The sequence below is a fragment of the Misgurnus anguillicaudatus genome, chromosome 4 (assembly GCF_027580225.2).
Source record: "Misgurnus anguillicaudatus chromosome 4, ASM2758022v2, whole genome shotgun sequence".
In the NCBI taxonomy this organism is placed as follows: domain Eukaryota; kingdom Metazoa; phylum Chordata; class Actinopteri; order Cypriniformes; family Cobitidae; genus Misgurnus; species Misgurnus anguillicaudatus.
Window position 1 is genome coordinate 29584439 of NC_073340.2, and position 24249 is coordinate 29608687.

General features: G+C 36.8%; 1 protein-coding gene and 1 long non-coding RNA gene across 3 annotated transcripts in view; one reads left to right on the plus strand and one right to left on the minus strand.

Moving 5' to 3' along the window:
• Positions 1–11432, minus strand: part of LOC129420905 (heparan sulfate glucosamine 3-O-sulfotransferase 3A1) — a 50782-nt gene extending 39350 nt beyond the window's left edge. Inside the window, exon 1 of the mRNA XM_055176066.2 lies at positions 10475–11432. Coding sequence (XP_055032041.2) covers positions 10475–11022 — 548 coding nt within the window. The 5' untranslated portion in view covers positions 11023–11432. The remainder of the gene's footprint in view (positions 1–10474) is intronic.
• LOC129420906 (uncharacterized) overlaps positions 10593–24249 on the plus strand; it is a 60574-nt gene continuing 46917 nt past the window's right edge. Inside the window, exons 1-3 of one of the 2 annotated variants that reach the window (XR_008636940.2) lie at positions 10593–10730; positions 13577–13774; positions 18937–18987. This is a non-coding gene — a long non-coding RNA (uncharacterized lncRNA). The remainder of the gene's footprint in view (positions 10731–13576; positions 13775–18936; positions 18988–24249) is intronic. The other variant, XR_012369304.1, reaches the window with a different exon arrangement.

Consider the following 24249-nt stretch of genomic DNA (forward strand, 5'->3'; position numbering starts at 1 on the left):
TGTGTGTGTGTGTGTGTGTGCCCCTAGGACTACATTTCTGCATTTTTATCCAATGAGACTTACAGTACATGACATAGTATGCATTTTTATATACTGCTCTACCATTTAAGCAACAGTGTTCAGTCGAGCACATACTAAAATATTGCAATGAACTTTAGATTCCATCATGTTTATTTGCTTATTAATTTATTTGTGCAATTATCAAATTTTCTATGTAAAGCAGCAGGTGAGAGACACCAAGTTCTTTATATCGGTAGTTAACTCTCATACGTCCTCCTCTTTACAGATCAGTTCTTACGCCCCTAACATGATCTACATTAAAGGTCTGAACCCTTCTCTGACCAACTTCTATACACACACACAAAACACAAGCACATTTATATTCCCGGTCTCTTCTTGTAAATCACAGAGCTCAAACTTGGCTTAAATTTTAGTTGCTGGTATCTGGCTCCTAAAGTAAATACAGTTCTGTTCAGTTATGTCCAACTAAATAACAGGCTCGTACTGTACAGTATAGAGCCAGTCTTCTCTTTTTTGTTACTTGACAAAAACATTTTTATATTAAAATACCATGTTATCATCTTATATGGAAACAAACATGCTAAAGCTACAAAAAGCACATTCAAGTAAAAAAAACAACTCCAGTTGGTTAATATACTAAATTATAAGTTTGTGAGAAAACATTTTGAACTTTTAGTGAAAGTAAAAAATAAACAAACAAACAAACAAACAAATCCGAGGGACACATTCATCTTCAATAACTTATCTTTTTGGTTCATGCATGTCTCCTGACTGGTGATCAAATGCATGTTTTGTCACAAGATGCGCAAGCAATGTGAACCAATGTGCTTTGAAGTTGGTTTTAATATAAATTTATCTGTTTAATTGAAGAATTCATATACATCTGGGATGACATGAGGGCACGTATAAGAATTACAAATTTGTTTGGTGACCACTGAGTCTGACCTATTCCTTTAAAGAAGCCTATTCTACATTATAGAAATAAACATTGTAGGTGAACTACAGGAGAACACTTGACATGTGAAGATTTCTAAATATAAAAACTGAACATATTTTTATCATATCCAGCTGTTTTTCTGTACTATATTTATTTTTGCTTGTTTTCTCGTGATCACGACTTAATTTCTCGTTATCTTGAGATAACAAAAGTTGTTTTCTCGTCATCTCGACTTAATTTTCTTGTACTCTTGTGATAAGCTTGCGTGTACTCAAGTAGTTTTGTTTGTAGACAACAAAAGCATATTTTGCTAAATTAGCATGGATGAACAAATTACATTTTACTTGGATCAGGGATTCACTCAAGATGAAATAGATTTGTCAATAATTGACAATTTGATAGTGGTGAATTTAGGGATCGTCTTTAAAGTAACTTTTATAATATATACTATATACATAATATATACTTTCTACTTTAAACATGCATTTAAATGGAATGACTTAAAGTCAACAAACAGTTACAAACCCAACTGTAAAGTGTTCATGTGGTTGTCAGCTAATGCACACTTTTTTAGATTTTTGATATTTATTAAAATAAACTGTTAAATACTATTGAAGATAGAAACGTGTACATTATTGCTTTAGAGATGGTCCCCAAATTCACGAACATCAAACATCCAACTTAATTTATTTATTAAGTATATCGGCAAAGCTACACGTGTGGTAACGGCGAAGACTCCAACTCATATGCATCAGCAGTCCACTTCATAATAAACAAAATATTATGGATAGGAAATTACATTATGACATTAGATTATCAGTCAGGTTAACGAGAAAACAACTTTTGTTATCTCGTGATCACAGGCAAGCAAAAATAAAAATATGGATGATCTCTCTCAGTTTTTACTAGTATAGCTTAAATATTTCTATATACACTGTACTTTTTACACTTACATTTTTAAGTAATCAACTTGGATTTACAAGTCATTTCAACATTTTTTATCTTTAACTTTATAAACTTAGCCTAATTAAACTTTATTTTATATGTTGCACCAACTCATCACTATTAAAGATAAGTTTAAATGACTCGTAAAACCAAGTTGATTATACTTAAACATTTAAATGCAAACATTTTTTGTAACTCACCTCTGTTGTGATGGACTAACCTGCACTGCAAAAAAATCCTGGTTGCCTTAACTTTGTTTGTAATCAACTTGGATTTGCAAGTCATTTCAACTTACAATTTTATTATCTTGATAAGTTTAACTTAAACTTATTTTAACTTTATTTTATAAGTTACAGCAACTCCTCATTAGTAAAAATAAAAATCTGAGATGACTTGCAAATTCAAGTTAATTATAGTCGTGCCAGGTTCCAGAATAAAAAGTGCGTATGTAAATGTAGGTGATCATATGCTTATCTTATGGTGACAAAATTATTAGCAAGATCAGAAGCACCGACAACTTCTGAATTATTTTGATTCTGTTAAAGTTTCAATAGGACTGGACAAGGAACCTTCGCCCTGTGACGTTACAAGATAAATTAAACTTTCAAAAGACACCTGTTTTACATGAGTGACCAAAACAAATCAGAACCAGCTAAATCTTTTAATACCAGTGTTGCAGTGTTTCATAAACAAATTGTCCGTCAAATAACAGAAGTGAGAGGTGTTGTTCACCATCACTAATGATGTCACTGGAGTTATCTAAGTGTTTTAGGATATTTGTAATTATGTTGTCATCCTGTTAACAATTCACTGAACTGAAATGAACTGTATAAAAATGGCAGAACGAGATGAGTGTCTTACTGTGTATTTGTGGTAACTCGAGCAAACATGTCACAGCAGTGCCCTTAGCCAAACCAGATCAAAGCCCTACACACACACACAAACGCACATACACACACAAACACAGTGGTCTCTTTGTTCAGTGTGATCTCATGTCCCAGCTGGCTTCTGTCATCCTAACACTACAACATTACAGTACAACCTGCCCTCAGGCTGGCTCAGGTAGAAAAGTCTATAATGATCTAATAAAGCAAATGCAGGTGTGTGTATGTGAGGGTGTGTAGACAGGTGAATGAAATATCCCTATGTAGTAGGTAATGTCTCAGCTGCATAGTCTTACAAAAAGGGTCTTTTGGGTGTATTTTCCACACTGTTTTACTGTATATAGTTCCTGAGTTGACTACATGGCCCTTCAGGATGATCTCATTTGTGTTCACATGTACACTCAAAAAAATGATTCAAGCCCTTCTTAGAAATGACACATTAAAATTGTGTTCAATTAATGTAAAATACCTCATTAAGAGCAATAAGTATATACATTTAATTAGTCTAACACAAAATGAATATGTACTATAATTTATTGATTTCTTTTTAATTGTGTTAACACAATTAGTTTGGGTTCTGGAGAAAGAATTTCCCAGCATGTTTTGCATGCAACTGCTTTTGGAGAGTAATTTTTTTTAATTAAGTGTTATTTTATACATTTTTAGGTAAAGAGAAAGACTTAATAGTGTTTAATGTCCGTTTATCTTATTGATTTAGAAGCGTTTGTGTTATATTTTTTCAAATTGTTTGGTTACCATCGTGCAGAAGAGTGTCGCTTGTGGTTAGGTTGTGGATGTGACGTATTTCTCTCAATGAGCACTAACTGTGTTAATGCCTGTTTGGAGATTAGTCTCTTCTCACATGCTCATCCAAAGTATCATATGTTATTATTATTAGCATGCTAACATGTGCTTATGCTAAAATAGTATGATACAAAAACGTTTTATATAAAATAACAGAATTGAGTTATTCAGACTACACTACATTGAGTTATTCAAACCACGCTAAATTGAGTTATTCAGACTAAACTAAATTGAGTTGAGGCAACTAATTGAGTATTGCCATTTAATTTAAATTGAGTTGGACTATCTTAATTTATTTAAATTGTGTAAAGCAATTTTTTATGAGTTAGGGATACACAATCATATTGGATGGAAATCCTGCCCACAATTTTATTGAGTTTATCCAATGAATAATTTTTTTGAGTGTATTTACACAAGGTGTAGAACTGGCACCTGTAGTGCTTTTAAGCTTAAGTCAGCACGATTCATTAAAAGTCAGGTGGGTGTAAACCTCTAAATATATAATGAAAATTGATGTAAATTGTTATTATTTTGTCTTCTAGGAAAACATGTATGTATTTTCTAGAGCTTCTGAAGGCTATTACTAAATGAAAAACAAGATATGAAGAGTTTGGTTCCAAAACGCAATAAACGCCATTTTAAAAAAATAGTTACCACCAAAATTAGTATTGTATCAGGTCAGTATTAAAAAGTAAATTCTTAATTTTACACAAAATCCGATATACACCGTGTTATTCTGTCATCTTTTCTCCCTTTTTTCCCAAAACGTGTTAAACGCCAGTCCTGCTTCTCTGCAGAATGCAATAAATCTGCTCAACAAATCACATCGCACCATTCCACGCACTGTAAACAACTATGGCGTCACTTTGAATACACAATGAATCCTAGTTTTCCTCATCTACTTTGTACTTTGTGATCAACAAACAAACAAAAACAAAATAATAATTTTGATGGCAATAATAAACCTGTTGTGGTTTTCTGTGGCGGGGAAGAAACGTAAGCCACTCGGGCAACCGCTTCTGCAATCAAGCTTCTGTCATGCTGTCGGGATCCTCAGGGGATCTTTTGAAAAACTGAAAGCAACGAAAATCGAGCAGGACCAAAACATTTTACAGCTGAACGTTTTTTGAATAATGCTATTAATGTTTATTTTTTTATCAGGGTATACCACTAGTCAACTAAATGAATATAACATGGCAAAGATGAACAGACATTTATATATTGATTTAATAGATTTATAGCATTTTGAAAAAAAAACTTTTTTATAATAAATCTTTGAAAATCAAATTATGGATTTTAATTTCGGTTTGGTGTTAGAACAACTTTCTGTTACATAAAATGACATCCTTACCCAAACCCAACTCTAACCCTAATGTCAGGCGACGATGGTTTAAAAAGCATACAAATTTTTTTTATAAACCAATACATTAAGTGACATTGTAACGCAAACAGCAAATCTAACCCCAAACCGAAGCGACAATTGTTTAAAAATAGGAAAAACAGTTGAGTAAACAATACGTGAAACTGTCACGGAAAAGAAAGTCGTGTCAGGGGCACGTAATATGGTGGAAAAACGTGACAATGTCACGCAAAACTGAGCAAAATAATGCGTGACTATTTCACGGAAATTTGTGAGATCAGGTTGTTTCTATCTATTGTAATAAATAATTGTGTATGAGACCAGTGAACAGTTTTCATGGCTCATGACAAACAAGAAACCTTTTAACAACTATCAGAAAATTTGAACATTTATTTAAACTCTTTGAAAATGGCACAATATCTGTCCCAAGCGGAACATTTACAACAACAAACTAACAAAAATACACTTTTTTAAATAATGAAACATTATTAATGAATCACATCAAAATGTCACATAAAATCAAGCTTATGATGGCAACAGTTAAAGTCTTTCAGTAGTTTGTGCCAAAATGTGCTATAGTGACAATCACTGAGGTAGTTTTAGAAAAAAAAATATTAAATTGAAAAGTAAATTAATATAAATATAAGCTGTTAAACTTAAGCATCTGATCTGTCGCACGACATCAGATCTAACAGTCAAACAAGTGCTGCAGTGGTCTCTTTTAGGAGATTTTACACTGCGTTTTGCATAGACAATATCACCTGCTGTGCTAAGCACATATCTTTCACTGTGTTTTCACTGGAAAGGATAACCTGGAAAGGATAACCGCTTTGTTGGTGCATCGCAATAAACAAAAATGTGCGCTTTGGCAGAAATGCGTAGATGGACATTACGTCAAGTAATGAGGACGTGGCGAGTGTCCCAAAAAAAGGTACCTCATATCGATTTTTTTATGTGTGGCATCAATGCATCGGATCGTTAGAAATAAAATCGATGTATCAATCCAAATCGATGTATTGTTACACTCCTTTTTACTTTTTTTTAATTAAAATTTCAGCTTAGAAAAGCCTTTAGGCAACACTTAAGAATTTTTGCTCTTCGCTCCCCCTACAGGTTGGAAGTGGTATTGTCCATTACCACTGTCATAAATAATTTAGCCTACTGCAGCAAAGCTGGCTCTGATTGGATTGTAGGTCTGCCTGAAAGCAAGTTTTTGTAGTTTTCACTTGCAGTACAGGACCGCTACCCGACGGTTGGAAACTTATTTAGTGCAGTTTTGGCCAATAGAGGGCTGCAAAGCGAATGTGAAAGTGCCATTCACCCTGTTTCGAGTGGATGAACGACTGAAACTTTATTTATTTAACGTTATTTTAAGGTAAAAAAAAACTTCTTTAGTGTTGCTTTAAGGAGAAAAATGAGAATCGATATAAAGTCCTAGACAATTCCTACAGACATGTGACCTTAGAATATCTTTCCACATTTTCTGGCCTGAATTTTAAAGAGAGGTTCAGTGTACACTAGTTTGAATGACTGTGCTTTGATATGCGTTCCTTGAATCCACTTGAGAGAAGTCCTTACCGCAGGGGCCACAGACAGGGAAGAGTGCAAAGAAAACACTCAACTAACTACACTCACACTTACACCCACTTAAACTCTTCAGATCTACAATAACATTTTCTTGCATATAGTACACAACATAATAATAACAAAATGGCCTGAATCATTTATAAACAGGTTCAATGAATACAATTATAAAATGTTCTTGCTCACTGGCATTGCACTTAAAGAAGCATCACCTCTTTGCACAAATCGAGAAATATTACAGCGTGTTGCTTTTTACAGCGTGTTTAATTTAACAAAACTATCATTTTTATAAATAACATTAAGAAAATAGCACATCCACAACATAATTATTCATTAGGTATACTAAAATTTTAGTCTAACTTAAATTTTATTTACATAACTGCCCTATCATCTGAGAATTATAGGATATATGGGATGAACAGTAGGTTCCCAATTTAAGACATTAAAATATAAAAACCATGCTTTTTTTGCAGTTTAATGTCAGATGACCCATTCTGAAGTTCTTTATCTACTCTCATGTAGTACTTCAATGAGTAAAACACACCCTTGGTCTCAACAGGTTGCTGGGAGAGTAATTTTAGGAGCCTTGAATGTACCGGACTCTAGTTTAAGTAAAGACCTCTCATTACATCGAGTCTTTCAGATGATCCCATTCTGCATTTGGAGACCAGATTTCCATAACAAAGGACCTTGGGGTTTTAGTGGAGCTGTCTTAGCAAAAGACCAAGGAACGTTTTGTGTAAGTTAGTGAGCTGATGAACTCTGTCTCTTTCATTGGAAGCCCAAATAATAAGGCTGTGTCTTTTATAATGATATAATCTAATATGCCATAAATTACCTTACACAGGTGTTCTTATTTGGTAAAAAAAAGCAATGCTGATATTGCTAGTAGCACACATCCAGTTTTACATTATGTTGCAATGTCTTTCTCATTGACTAGTTTTTGTTAATTGACAAAGGAATATAGCAACAATCCTCATCAAAGATTTGCCCTTTTTTAATTCAAATGTATTTATAAAGCCCTAATAAAAACAACAACGTAGACCAAAGTGCTGTACAAACAATAGCCCCATAAGAAAAAGACAACTTTTTAACCAAATTACTTCCTTTCATATTTTCAGTCAAGCTCAAATACGTGCACGTAAATGTTTCAGGCTCTATCCACCATCGATGTGACCAAAGCTGAATTGATCCCACACACACACACACACAACGTTCCCACAGAAAAGGAAAGTTGTGTGATTCTTTCACAGTCTACATATCAGCAATTACGACCTTCATCCCTGCAGATGGAAGTCTCTGTGTTTAAACATTCACAGCCTGGTCTGAAAAGAGTCACATAATTCCAGCAAATTGGACACAGTGATTAGTGAAGGGAGAGAAAAAAACAGAGCCCATTCATAACTAAAGCGGTCGAGAGAAACACAATTATCCCCAGAGGCTTTGACAAAGGCTGAGAATTTATGCCGCAAAAGTAATTTTATGTTTGTTTTCTTTAGTTTTAAGACCTTTGCACAGATCCATCAAAACCTTGCGCCTTGTACGTAAATTCAGAACATGTCTTTCAGGTCTCTGCGTTTGGGGAAATATACTGGGAGAGAAATAGTTGGCCACTAGTTAATGTTTTATTTTTTCCTGTCTCGTGGAAAGTTGACACCCACCCACAGTTGTGTTTAAGCTCAAGTTGAATGCACTTCTTGAAGCGGGATCTGTTAGCTCATTTATTCCATTCACACCAGCATATTACCTGACAGACGGCACTCAAACACATTTGTTATTCATAGACGTACATTAGTAATCTTGCACCTAGAAACTGTTCTTTCTAGTACCATTGATGTTGCAGTTGTTTATTTATATTATCCTCTGTTAATTTTAACTTCAGGACTACTCTCTTTTTCAGTGATGGGTGTTTGTTAGGACGCGGCCAGTTATCAGAGTCTTGTGTCGCGTTCCCAAGATTCCTGGCAACTCTTTTGGATGGGATCCTCATGGATATAACAAAGCACAAAGGATGAATAGCAATTTAGAAGGGTGTGAAAGACTGATGGAAGAAAAAGAGAGTGCGTGTTTGTGAAAGAGAGTTTCTGATAGATTTATTTATGCACTTTATATGTCTGTTTATTTTTATCCGATTTTCTGTTTATTTTAATCCAAAAATCATAGAGTTAAAGGGATAGTTCACCCAAAAATGAAAATTCTTTCATCATTTACTCACCCTCATGTTGTTAAAAACCTGAATAAATGTCGTTGTTCTAATGATCACAGAGGAAGATATTTTGAGGAATGTTTGTAACCAAACCGTTCATGAGCCCCGTTCACTTCCATAGTATTCTTGGGGCTCATGATCGGTTTAATTACAACTTTCCTCAAAATATCTTCCTTTTTGTTCATCAGAACAAAGACATTTATACAGGTTTGTAACAAAATGAAAGTGAGTAAATGATGACAGAATTTTCATTTTTGGGACAACCCTCCCTTTAAAGGATTACTCCACTTTCATAAAAAAGAAATCACCAAAATTTACTCACAGGGAAAAACATTCCAGGATTTTTCTCATTTTAATAGACTTTATTGGACCTCAACAATTTCAATGCAGCTTCAAAGGACTCTAACGATCCCAAACCAGGCATTATGGTCTTATCTAACGATTATAATTATAATAATATAAAACTTATAAACTATAGTAATTTTTGACAAGAGAACTACAACATTTATAACTACAACCTCTCATCTTGCACTAGCTGTGTGACGCCCAGCGCGACCTTACGTAATTGCGTAAGCACGTCGAAAGATTACACATGCCGTATGCAAAACTACCGCCCCAGTGTTTACAAGTGTGGAGAAAAAGGACCCTTTCAACGTTGTCGTATGTGGAATGATACTAATTAATGTTTTTGTGTCAGTTTATTGTTTAAAATATTAAAATGAGAAAAAATCCTGAAATGTTTTCTTAAAAAACTTAATTTCTTCTCGACTAAACAAATAAAGACATAAACAACTTGGATGACATGGGAGTGAGTATATTATCAGAATTTTATTTTATGAAAGTGAAGTAATCCTTTGAGGCAAATTTGTCATTGCACTTTTAAATGATCCCAGTATGTTAGCTAAACCTGTTGCTAAAATATACCTGTGGAGACTGACAGGTAACCTTTCACTACAACCATAATCCCTCTTAATAACAGAGTTGTACTGTCTGATATGCCCCATTACACAGACAAGCTTGTGTTAAACTCTAACATTAGCCGGAAGATAAATGAATGAAACGCACACACACACACACACACACACACACACACACACACACACACACACACACACACACACACACACACACACACACACAATTCAAAATCCCGGGGACATAAGAAAATTTCCCGAATTGTATATTTGAAATAATTACCAAAACATAATAATATTCCTCTTAAGTAAGTAATTTTTTTATTTTTATTTCTTTTTACTTCTATTAATTATTATTATTATTAATTTTGCTATTTTAAAAACAGACAATAAATATATGTATTATTACGTTTTTAGTGTTTTATTCTAAATACATAATATTTTCAGCATAACTGAATTTATGTTTGTGTGGACATTTACTGAAGATGCTTAGTTTAAACCTACTTGTTGAACAGCTTTCTCAACAACACCTGATCTAAAACACCAGATCCAAACAAAATAATTAATATTATATATAAATAATACATTTAGTGCTCTTATAGTTACTATCATTATTGTTAGGAAAACTATTAATTTAAAAATATATTTTAATTAAAATTACCACTGTTATGCATTAGCTTGGTTTATTTTCACCAAATAGCCTATAATTAGAAAAATATATTTAGGCTACCTTATGAAATAATTAATATATTGATAAGTTTTTAAGCTGTAGACGCTGACTAAGCACATCATCATCTTTATAGTTCACGTGTATCTTACCTGTACCAGTCCAGTCCGTTGTCATAGTTACGGTCGAAGAAGTGCGGCTCCGCTCCGACAGCGCGGATATCTGGATGCACGCGCAGAAACTCCAGCAGCGCGCGTGTCCCGCCTTTCTTCACGCCGATGATGATCGCCTGAGGCAGCTTCTTACTGCCCTCACCCAACGAACTTAATTTACCTGAAAAATACGAACCTCCAGCCTCTAAATCAACATCCAGAGGGTTGAACACCTGCTTATTTGCCTCAACTACAGGTAAATCTTCATCGACACCCTTGAGGCGATTGATCAAGTTGTCGCGCTTCATCACAGACGTCCATTTCTGAAGAAGTCTCTTTTTCTTCAACGACTCAAAATCTTTTATTTCCGAGACGTGTAATACCTCGACCGGACCTGTATGTATTCTGTCAGTGGGTATACATGTCCCGCATCGGTCCGCGAGGCAGTGTAAAAAGTATAACGATGCCAGTATTGACAGAAACATGACTGCCAATGTCTTAAAGATGCTCTTGGACGGCGGGTCCGAAAAGACGCGGCTAAATGCCATGTCGGTTCACGGGTGGCACGAGTTGAAAAGATAGCCATGCTAGACTGGCATCATCCAGTGTTGCCATCAAAAAATAATGCAGAGTTTACCTCAAAGGTGGATTAATTTATCGCAAGCGCTTCTCTCCAGTATAACGTTAAACCTTCGCGCGCATCTGTGAAGCTTTATAGTCTGTTTTCAGTGAACTGATAATGTTAAATTAATGAGTATAAATTCCCTCAGGATGTTTATTTTTGTAATCCAATTTTGAAGAGTTGAAAAAAGAGAACCCTATATGTAACTCCAGCATGTAAAAAAGCCAAATAAAAAATACTAATGTTCAATCCATTTGTTGCTCCGAAATTATTTGTGAAATTCTGATAAACTTCAATTCCACTAGTAGACCTCACGCACGTGTGCCCTGTATCTAACTTCAGTATGACATCACTAAAAGTGATGGGCTTGCTGTGCTCCAATCAGATTCCAACGTCATGTTCCGAGCGTACTTAATTTGCATGGAGGTAACCAATGAGGTGCGGGGTGGGCAGGACAGACTCCACCCACCTGTCATGCTAGGTGAAGAACAGTCACGCTCGTGTTCAAAGCTAATGTCACTCTCAGCTCCTGTGGCTGCAGCTAAACAAATGCAGGTTTACACTTTACGTGGATGGTTTGCAGATTTATCATTTATAGCACATTTTTAACAGCAAATGCACTGCTTAGACTCCAGTTTCTAAAATATATTGGATCTTAAAGGGATAGTTCACCCAAAAATGAAATTGTGTCATCACTTAGTTGCTCTCATGTTGTTACAACCTGTATAAGTTTTTTTTTTTTTTTTTTTTTTGTTGATTAACACGAAGGAAGATATTTTGAGAAATTGCTTGCAACCCGTTTGTAAGCCCCATTCACTTCCATAGTAGGAAAAAGAATAGGCTACTATGGAAGTTAATGGGGCTCACAAACGGTTTGGGTACAAACATTTCTCAAAATAAGAAAATTAATGCAGGTTTGTAACAACATGAGAGAATTTTCATTTTTGGATCAACTATCCCTTTAATAAATCTTATATTAGAATGATAAAAAATGTTTTGCAGTAAATCCTTTACAAAATAAAATTAGGAATCTGGTTCTGTGATTTATGAGGAAAAATATATAAAGCTTCATCTAATCAGATAAAGATTTAATAAACCAACGGATATTGGAAAATTTGGGCATGAAATTGATATGTTTAATCTCGTAGGAACAAATCTGCTGTGTCTGTGTGTTTACACAGTACTTGTAATGATTTAATAAGATTATTTTAGGTACGCAATACTGCATAACTAAAGCTATAAAAATGATTTCCAGGGTGTGTGTACGTCATCATTTGGATAAATAAGAGAGTTAGGAACACATGCTTGTTTGTCCCAATGTCTTTCAGCAGTTTTTATTACTTTTGCTTCTATTTGCATGAATCGGTAGATAAGTATGTCAGCAAATTTCAGAAACCTTTGGCTGTTCTTATTGCTAATGTCACCTAATCTGTCATTCTGCACATTCAAATTACACAACAACCTCAGTGCTGTTAGGCCACCTAGGACGACCATCCCTTTTTCCTGTTGTTACCATATTCTTTTTCACTTTTAATAGGAACACAGCATGGTGAAATAAAAGTAAAAGCAGCACATTATTTCTTTACAAGTGAACAAGAACAGAACCAAATGTTTCACATCTGCTCCTGTAGTTTGTGCCATTACCATGAGAAAGGCAAAGGAGTGTTTCAATGCAGCACAGCCCACTGCTTCAGAATAGAGATGAAGACCTCAGTCAAAACACTGGCTTGCTTGTGCCAGATGTCCTTGTGATGAAGACACAATGCTGGGGCTGACTCGCATTTAACAAATCACACCCTGGCCTTTTCGGCCTTTCCGGGAGAAAGAGGAGGCAACGACCATAACCGGGCCATCCCCCTGTGATGCCCTCTGGGTCAAATGTTTTTACACCATTATCGGTTTTATAATAAAGGAATGTGTGGAGATAGATTTCCACACAGAGAGAGATGGTCAGTGTTGCTGAGTGAACAGATCAGTCCACTGAGAGTCCTCGAAAGAGGATTGTTATGGCACAGGCATTTAGTCAAAAGGTCAACATTTTCATTGCACAATTTCTTGCCAGTGTTTGTATATTTCTGGGTCCTGTTTTTCTCTCTTTGCACTTTTGTTACTGCAACTTTTGTGCAAGTATGTGCTTTTTCGTTTGCTTAATGCAGACTGCATACTGTAATTACACCACAGCCTTTGATTTAAATAAAAAATAAGGGCATAGTCTACAGTATATACAAATAATAGATATCCCACTCTGAACTTTTCTGTTTACTCAAGATATTTAACACAGAGTGCCCAGAATTGCAAAGTAAGCTCAAGGGTTTACAATAAATAATTGCAAGCATCTGCTGTCATTTGTTCCGAGAGTTAAGATATGCCCATTATTTAGTTGTTTTAGCCTATTCTGAAATTGCACAAATGTGAATAAAAATGCAGTACAGATGTTTATGAGGTAAACTGTTGACTTATTTCCTTATTTGTGATTATAGGATCACAATGCTTTTACGGTTGGCAAGCGTAACCTCAAGTAAACAAGAAGACCTGTTATGGATCAGAGTGTGAATCTTAGGCAACAACAACAAGCTGTGGGGGCCCGTTTACTCTGGACAGCTTTATGTGCCGATTTGGGACATCTCAGCATGAGAGAGACATCTTTATGGGCAGCATTGTCTGAGAAATACAGGCAGGTAATGTAGCTTAGTCACAGAACCACAGAAGAAACACAGAAGGGCATGTAAGGTAACAATCTGTGTTGCTTATACATAAAATAGGAGTATTCCTGTTTCAAAAATGTTAAAACTGGTGTAAAATGATTGGTGAATCTATAATAGATATATTAGCACGTTGGCATGAAATAAATATATAGTGCATTTTCTAAAATATTTATAAATATTTATTTCTTAAATAGCACGATTCAGACATTTTCTTCACCTGGGTTTTTAAAGCAAATGGACAGGAAACAAACAGAGGTTTACATTCACATCTGCGGTTCAGACGTGCCAGCAAAGTGTTGTTTTTCCAGCACCGAAGAGGTAGGGCTTTCATTCTGAAGCATGGAAATGCAAATAAATCCTGCTTTAATCAAATTAAGAGTCTGACTTGAGGTAATGCTTGAACGTTTCGTTTAAGATTAGCCAGAAAAAGAACTGCCGAGGTTTATTAGCACAGAGAATAGGTAACACAGATCTTCAATATGTGTTCTTTTCAGTGGCGGCCGGTGACTTCTTTTTTCGAGGGCGCTCGGTGTGAAGTTCGTCACAACATGTATGTAGTCCGTCATGTTTTCTGTGTGCATCACGTGTCTTGTCAAAATAAGTGCCTGCTGCAGACGCGCCTAAAGGGTTTATGATAAAAGAGACGCTCGCGTTTACCAGATACTCGCATAATCTTATGCGTAATCAGAGTTTACTGTTAAGGGAGTGTCTTGTGTGTATTTTGTAAGCGTGAGCGTCTCTTTTATCATAAACGGTTTTGACGCATGTGCAGCAGGCACTTATTTTGACAAAACACGTGATGCACACAGGATCTCTGGATGCGCAGAGCACATATTTTGAAAAAAGAACCACACACATGACACTCCAAACACGTATTTTGAATTAGCGCCCCTCGGATGAGCATTCACAAGCGCCGCCACTGGTTCTTGCAGCTCAGTTGGTATAGAATTGCGTTAGCCAGAGGTTTGATCCCCAGCGGAAACATATACTGATTTAAAAAATATAAAGACTGATTCCACTGTAAGATGCTTTGGGTTTAAAGCACCTGCCAAATGCATAAATATAAATGTGTTATTAAAAATTAGAATGGCAGTACTGATGACACATTACATCCTCTAAGACAGTGTTTCCCAACCAGGGGGCCGGGGCCCACAGTGGGGCCTCGGCAGATTTCCAAGGGGGCCTCAAGATGACTTAAAATTATTAAACATTGGACAAAACAATTAAAATAATCTAAAACAAGCAAAAATCAACATGTTTCTTATTTTTTCGTCTAGTCATTCCAAGCTATAGTTAATTTTATTTGGAAAAATTAAGTGAAATATTGTTGTGGGCAACTAGGGGGCCCTAAAGTGAAAAAGGTTGGGAACCACAGCTCTAATACAGGGTTCACACTAGACGCGGTAGAGGCGGCAAGCTTGAGTGATTTACATGTTAAGTCGATGCAAAGACGCGAATAGGCATCCTGTGGCGCGGTACGCGAATTGAGCGTTGCCATGGGAAACGCGCAAGTTGCAATATCTGAACTATGGCGGATTTCCGTGCCGCATTAACCAATAAGGACCGTGCTGTAGTAGTGACGTGATTACAGGAAGCGAGCGGAGTCTCAGCAGAGTCACAGAAGCCCCTCCCATGACGCAAATTTCCACGTGAATGTCTCGAATGAATAGAATTTCACACGCGAATGAAGCGAGTAAACTCAAAATTTTCAAGCATTTAACTATGCGCGAATAGCGCGTTTTTGCCGCCTCTACCCCGTCTGGTGTAAACGCAGCTTAAAGGACTCATTTACAATATTAAAATATGTTATTACCTTAACTAAGAATTGTTGATACATCCCTCTATCATCTGTGTGCGTGCACGTAAGCGCTGGAGCGCGCTGCGACGCTTCGATAGCATTTAGCTTAGCCCCATTCATTCAATGGTACCATTTAGAGATAAAGTTAGAAGTGACCAAACACATCAACGTTTTTCCTATTTAAGACGAGTAGTTATACGAGCAAGTTTGGTGGTACAAAATAAAACGTAGCGCTTTTCTAAGCGGATATAAAAGAGGAGCTACATTTTATGGCGTAATAGCACTTTTGGGAGTACTTGGACTCAGCGCAGTAACACCCTCCCTCTCCCATTATGAGAGGGAGAAGGGGAGCGGACTTTTCAGGCGGGTCGAAGTACTCCCAAAAGTCCTATTACGCCATAAGATATAGTTCCTCTTTTAAATCCGCTTAGAAAAGCGCTATGTTTTATTTTGTACCACCAAACTTGCTCGTATAACTACTCGTCTTAAATAGGAAAAACGTTGATGTGTTTGGTCACTTCTAACTTTATCTCTGAATGGTACCATTGAACGAATGGGGCCAAGCCAAACGCTATCGAAGCGTCACAGCGCGCTCCAGCGCTTACGTGCACGCACACAGATGATAGAGGGATGTATCAACAATTCTAAGTTAAGGTAATAACATATTTTAATATTGAAAATGAGTAGACTATTCCTTTAAGAGGCAGCAAGACTTAGACCAACTTGGTTTGACTGGCATAATTGAAAGTTATCATGTGAAAAAAAATGAGAATAAACTTATATTAAAATATCCAAAAAACCTGATACACGCTCTTTATCCATTCTACAAAGTGTTTCAAGGGATTATATTGAAACTTGCTAAAATTGGTTCAAAAACAACACAATGCTCTGTCAATACAGTTTCTTACGTACACATACATTGATCACGCTAATGGACCAGGCTTTGGAGATGAGTCTTGCAGCTACCCCGTGTGACTCTCCTCTGTTAAAGAGTTCCGTCTGAGAAGATGACTTAGTCATTAGATTGATTGCTTTCTTACATAAACAAATGTCTGCCGCATTCCCTTCCTGACCTCCCTGTTACTCTGCTGAAGGACCAGAAATGTGCCAAATATCAGGAGTGCTGAGACCCAAACAAGCTCTCAGAGTTCATTAAAGACCAATCGGTAACTTTATTTAAAAGCATCGTGGAAATGTGAATCCTCTGAGTGTTTCAGATTTTTATTTGATAACTTTTATCTTATCTTATTTGTTATACAAATTATACAACTATCTCTAAATGTAAAATACACTATATGGGCAAAATATTGGGATGCCCCCTTCTAAGAAACATGTTTGCCTATTCCAGTATTTACAATCAGAACAAATATTAATGCTTTACCATACAAGACAATTTTGAATACTTTTGTTTTTTTGCAACAGTTTGGAAGTGTCTACTTCTCGTTGATAGGTTTGGGTGATGAGTGATTGGCTTAAAGCCTGCAAGTGTTCTTTCACACTATAATGAATCAATAATTTCTTTATGAACCTTGCTTTGTGCAAAGATGGGGCATTGTTTTGTTGGAATAGAAAAGATACATTAACATTTTTGCTAACAGAAATTACTAAAGCAGTCAAACCTTTTTATTAATGGGGCATCCCGCGGGGGGGCAAAATGTTTGTCTATAGCAGTAATTCTTAAAGTGTGGTCCGCGGACCACTAGTGGTCCGGCAAACCCCCCAGTGGTCCGCCAAAAGATGACCTAAACTAGGCAAGTGTTTATACAATCGTCACTTATTTAAGTAGATTTTTAATGCACTTGGGAAACTGTGATATCAGTTCTTGCCTTTCTGTTTTAACAACGTAAAAATGGATCGGTGGCTAAATCAAAGAGGAGTCAAAATAAAAGACCCTGTGATTTCAGTGATTTTGGACATTAAGGGGAACTTCTTTTTTTCAGTATTTTATTGTTACCATAGTTACAACCATAGACTTCATATACCCACTACCTCAGAATAAGTATGTTTAATTGCATTTTTTTTTTCACATGTGCAGTTTGTTGTTCATATTAAGCTGCAACTCATTTCACATTTACTTTTTCAAATGAAATAAAATTCATATAATAATTCTGAACATAGCATAGCATTTGTTTAAAAAAAATAGTTTTTGACTTGAAACAGTTGGATATTAAACTTAAACTTTGCTTATCCTTCCTATTATGTTGTTTTTTGGGGGAGTGTTAGAGTGGGATTCTGTTAGGTGGTCCTCAGAAAAAATAAAAAAAATAAAGTGGTCCTTGGGCTGAAAAAGTTTGAGAAACACTGATCTATAGCATCAGATTTTTACTTAAATTTATTTACTCATCCTTATGTTATTACAAACCTGTATAAATTACTTTGTTCTGATGAACACGAAGAAAAATATTTGTAATGAAGCAGGAAACAGAAGCACCATAGACTTCCATTTTTTTCGATTACAGGTCCAGCTGATGTTTCAGGGGTTTCTATACGTATCAATTCTTTTTATGGGCACTTCCCCCGGAAAACCCCGCCCACCCATCCATCAGCGGGAGACGCTAGAACTTATCACATCATGCGACAGCTTTTTTAATTTCAAAATTTAACAATGGCACGAAAGAAGCAGTGTGTTTTTGGATGTAAGGAGAAGAAAACCAGCCTTATTGAAACAATGGATATAGTTTGTTTATCCAGGGTAGCAGCGGAGTTCTGCATGTGTGTTTGATGCGCTGGATTTCATTGAAAAGTCCCAACCGGGTCATGAGTTGCATGCTGTAAGTAAGACTTCTGTCTTCTGTCTTATGTTGGAAGTAGGCTTGTACATAATATATAAATGACACGAACAGGTAGTGAATCATAAGTGTTGTATAGTGTTGAATGACTCGTACTCGCTCCTCCCACGGTAGTAACTCCTCCTTCTTCATCTATTGTACGTTATTGGAAAGAATCGGTAAAGCTAAACTTTTTTTTATAAATCTGATTAAACCAAGACTCTTCGGAGATATAAAGGATGTAATGCTACTTTATAGGTACTCCAGATTAACATCAGAAATGCAGAAACGGCATGTGTTATGTGAGCTTTAAGTTGTTTATTTTGTTTTCATCTTTTACAAGCACATCAATTGTAACATGTTGCCTTTTAGAGTGACTGTGCATAGATTTAATCCATTCCAGCACTTGGTTTTACCGCATTCCTCTAAAATGATTTCGAGCCGTGCCAGATGTCATTATTCTCATGCTGATGTGTTAGAATGTAAATGAAGAAACCACAAATGGAGGGACAATCTATTCTAATATCGGCTGATTGACATGTTCTCTGATTTCTTTCTGTTTGCAATAGGTTGAAGGCAGAAGCACGAGATATTTCTTTATTGTTGCCTAAAACCCAAATGTGAGTATCTTTTTATACATTGCACTTTAAAAAAAGAACAGTAATAGCTTGAACAAACTATCTCTAAAACAATAAACCAAACTCAAAACTGGTCCCCAGGCACCTTAGCAACCATCCTGGTCACCATTTAGGGTTTTGCACAGGCCAGCAAACAAAGTTTGTCGGAGAGCTTTGGTGCATGGTTCCAGATTCGCTTAAGGCACTCTTATACTGTACTGTATGTTTGCACTGTGCTTTTGGTTTATAGCCTTTATAGTAATAACAGGGCAGGCGTGCACTTACTCCAGGTACAACAGAGCAGTCTTTTAGGTGAAATAGTACCAGTAGGGTCACTTAAAGTCACTGAAAGCTTCTCCATAGGTGTTATGCTTGTTTCTAAGTACACATAAGATTCTAGATGAAATAAGGAGTGCTGCTTTTTTTTGTCTGCGTTTTATCTTTTCCCATGTGATCATCCAAGGTCTGAAGCACTTCAGGTGTATATGAATTTGGTTCAGTTTTGCGCAGTTTGTCATCTGGGTTATTGTTTAAAGCAGTCCAAGTCCAGAAACCATTTATCTTCCTTAAATTTATAGAGCATGGAAATCCTGCCACTGAATCGTGGAACCTTTTTTATGATAGCTGAATAAAGAAATAACTGCTTTTTGGCACCCATTGACTTGCTGATCCTCTGTTTGACATATAAAAAATGTTTAGTACTAATTGTGTTTGTATTCGCAACAGCACTGTTTGTACAAGCATCTCAGATTCCAAATGCCAAAATAAAAGCAAATAAAAGCTTAAAAAAGGATCAGGGGGGATACATGCTGCCAAACAGCAAATATGCAGCGAACAAAATATAGTTTATTTATTTTTACCCGAGTAAGAGCACAATGATACTTTTATAATACTTTCTGATGGATTATCAATAATCATTTGCTATCAGACACAAGCATTTTTCATTCTTACGCATGAGCTTCCACCCCCCATGATATTTGCATCACAGAAAGATCTGACCCGATCAAATGGAAAATGTGTAATGAACACTATTTGTTAATGTCAGCGTCTACCCTAATGCCATTAACCAGGACATAAGCAGAGCTCCCGTTTATACAGTTAGCAGTTTTTTTTATGAGACCCCAAATCTATAATTAAATTTCTGCTATCCATGACTTGTTAATATTTGCCGGAGCGTGAAAGATACCTTGTTAGCCACACTGCATAATCAAAGAGTGATAAAAATTAGATCAGTTTTGCATCTGAGGAAAGGTTGAGGAAGGTGGCGATATGTGCATCTAGTTCCTGCTCTTTTGGCTTGTTTACAAAGCTAAATGTAAAGGGAATACAACTATTTTTAATGCCAAATGTATGACGCTAACTCATGCTTGAACTCACTCATGCAAAATATATAAATTTGGCTTATTTAATTGTACCATTTATTTCGTATTGACATTAGCATTGTGCTGTTTGTACTCTAGAGACATACATTGCTTGTATGAGTCAATGTTTTCTAGCCTTTAAAAAAGAAAATGGGTGATTCTCACGAAATCTAGACTTAAAAGGTGTCCAGCATCAGATTTTTTTTAAAAGCCATTGAAGCCAGTTTTTTTGTACATATAAGATTAAGGTCTGAACTTACTATAACCATTATTTTTAGAGGATTTAAAGAATATTTTCTATAGAATTATTTACATTTTATAGATAATCATTATAAAAAATATCATTACCGCAACATGATATTACATTAAATATATGCATTTACAAACTCATGTTTCGGTAATGAGAACTAAAAAGTTGTCTAGGTACTATGACAAACAAAATTTCAACTTTTATCTGGAAAGAAAAAGTAAAAACTGCTTACAACGTAGCCATCTTGAGTGTCGCAGTCAATTATGTCCCTTCCAACATTTATTTTTTTAATGTTAGTTCCTTGAGGGCTTAAACAATGATTGAAAATTGTTGCGGAGAATGAGAACATTTTTCTTGGACACATTTATATTCCTTATTATTGTCTCTACATTTACCAATGATCACCAAATACCACATGTTTCTTTACTGTAAATGTTTATAGTATAACATGCACTAAAGCTTTTAATTTTTTAGATTTTTAATTATAAATATTTCCATGTCAAAGAACGCAAATACAGTCATGGACACATTGCGGTAATGAAAATGTTCCCCTTAAATGTGGAAAAAAAATTGGTTTGTATGATGTCATTTGAAATCATGTGCAAAATAGTACGTGAAGAGATGTTTATAACTGATGCTTCTTATTTTGATACTCTTACTTTGCATTTACATTTTTATCTAAATGTTTCACGACACCTCATAAGTCTAATTTCGTGAGAATCACCCAAATACATCATAAGAAGAACTGCTCTATTCTGAATTGCACTAACCATTTTGTTTTACGGAAGTTATCATGCATTGTTTCGAATTATTGCGGCTAAACAAACTGGAGGCTTGACTTTTTTAAGGAATTGTCTTCTTGTCTTATGATATACTGTAAGATTTCAACATGGTTAAACATTTCTGCGAGTGCCTGGGTAATCTCTGAAGTGCTATGTTTTTAAAGGTGTCGCTGATGGAGACATGTTTTGTTTGCTTTAGGACAGCAGTGTAATTGATACTCTGCAAAATTGTGCTGACCTGATGGCTCATTGAACATTGTTTTTAACCAAGAAATTACAGTCTGGTGAAGACTTAAAGGCGACAGACTCTATTTAGTGACTCTGGGTGGGGTGTTGCTTGATAAAGCTTTGAAGCTACGGGTTACACAAGAGGGGAGATATAGGTTGTGTGTTTGTGTGAGTGTGGTCTGACTGATAAGCTATCTGTGAATTACTAATTGGAGACAAATATTTTGTTACCTGTTCATCGCATTCTTAGCATAGTCAAAACTTTTCTTCCCCTTAGTTCAACATAATTAAGTGGTTATCCGGTGCGTTTTTTGTATTCTATTTTTAGCTTGAAAGATTTTAAAGGTTAAAGCTGTTTACATTATAGTTGCTTCAAATATGCAGAAACAATTATTTGATTTTTGTCACCATGGCCTAGATGAGAACTTATTAGTGTTCTTTTCTTCTATTTGATTCCTGTGGTGCTTTTCTTTAATTGTGAATTTCTCATTAGTAATTATGAGACTTGATTTTAATGAACACTCAATATGCATGTTATAATTATATTAATTTTTTAACAGTTCAGATAAGTATTGATTTGGTTTTGAAGTGGCTTGGGAAGTGATTGTAATTGTCACACAATCAAAGATATTGTATATAACAAGATTGAGCACTGATATTGCTAAATAAGGGACAATGCAACGCTCAATATGGCCACTTTGGTGACAGAAGTCCCGCCTTCCAGTTAAAAGAACCAGTCATTAATCGATATTGACTGATGATTCTCTGGGGGAGGGGCTCTGTCAGGAAATAACAAACAGACAAGGATCCAATTGCAATGTGTTCTTTTAATAAAGTCACCAAAAACAAAGAGAGAGAGAGGAGATCCGCTGCTTGAAGAGCAGGGTGAAATAGATGTAAAGAGTCTAGCTGGAGAGTTCCGATGTGAATGTATCCGCTGCTTGGTGACAGGGTGAAAAATCTCTGCTCGATCATATACGTATCCACTGCTTGGTGACAGGGTGAAGAAATCTCTGCTGATCAAGTACGTATCCACTGCTTGGTGACAGGGTGAAGAAATCTCTGCTGATCAAGTACGTATCCACTGCTTGGTGACAGGGTGAAGAAATCTCTGCTATAACTGACAGGCGAATAGACAGCGCGGTGATGCTTGATCTCTGACACTCGCTAGCTTCAAATTGTGACAAGCTCCGCTGCGCGTAGACAGGGTGATGAGATCGCTGGTCGTAACCAACGTGTAGATTTCTCTGTATAAAAACAGGGAGAAGTAGTGGTAGATTACAATGGTAAGATAATCCACAATACCAACACTACGAGAAAAAAACTCGCTGTAAACCGCAGGGAGAGCAGATGGAAGCAAACAGTCAGTAGAGTCTCTGAACTAGCAGCGAGTATGGTCAGCAAGCACCACTGGACAGCGCCAGTACTGAAGATCTGTCAATCACAGTCCAACACAGCAGAGATACACAGAGCGTAATCCTGAAGCAGAGAAAGTAAAAAGCACACCAGGCAGCACGGGCAAAAACACAACAGAATGCACAAGTGAAAAAATACTAGACTAGAAAACAAATAAACAGGGCAAGACTAGATAGGCGATAAACATAAGACAACGGACTCGCAGAGAACTGCAGGAAGAGGGGAATTAAATAACAAACCGAGAGGAGGAAATAATTACCATCAGGTGCGGGCGCAGGTGAGAATGATGAGTGAAGGGAGGAGCACCCGAGTGAAACGGCGCGCACATGAAAGCTGTCAAAATAAGAACACACACAGACACAACACAAAAACCCAAAGCAAAACAATCGACCAAACCGAATTCGTGACAGTACCCCCCTCCCAACGACCGCCTCAAGGCGGTCCAGGAAGGGGCCTACCTTGTCGCCGACGGAGGTCTTCGATCAGGCCAGGGTCCAGAATATCCCGGGCCGGTACCCAACACCTCTCGTCCGGACCATACCCCTCCCAGTCAACTAAATATTGAAAACCTCTGCCCCGACGACGCATATCTAGTAATCTCCTGACAGTGTAAGCAGGAGACCCGTCCACTAGTCGGGGTGCAGGAGGAGCGGGGACAGAGGGAACAGGGTTAATGTGGGAAAAAATCACAGGTTTGATCTTAGACACATGAAAAACCGGGTGAATCCGACCGAGAGCAGGAGGCAATCTGAGCCTAACCGCCACCGGACTAACGACCTTAGTGATAGTGTATGGCCCAAGGAACCGAGAAGCAAGTTTGCGAGAAGGCTCCCGGAGAGGCAGATCCTTGGAGGAAAGCCATACTTTCTGCCCGCAAATATAACGAGGGGCAGGTCGCCGGTGACGATCGGCCGCGGCCTTGTTTCGTCTCGCTGCCAATAACAAGGCTGACCTAGCTTTGTTCCAAGTGCGCTTGCAACGTCGAACAAAAGCTAGAGCAGACGGAACCGCCGCATCGGGTTCCTGAGAGGGAAAAAGAGGGGGCTGATAACCAATCGAGGCTTTAAACGGGGACATATTGGAAGATGAAACGGGCAGGGAATTATGAGCGTATTCTACCCAGGGAAGTTGTTGGCACCAAGAATTCGGATATCGCGATGTCAGACAGCGGAGGGCTCGACCGAGATCCTGATTAGCACGTTCACATTGGCCGTTGGTCTGCGGATGA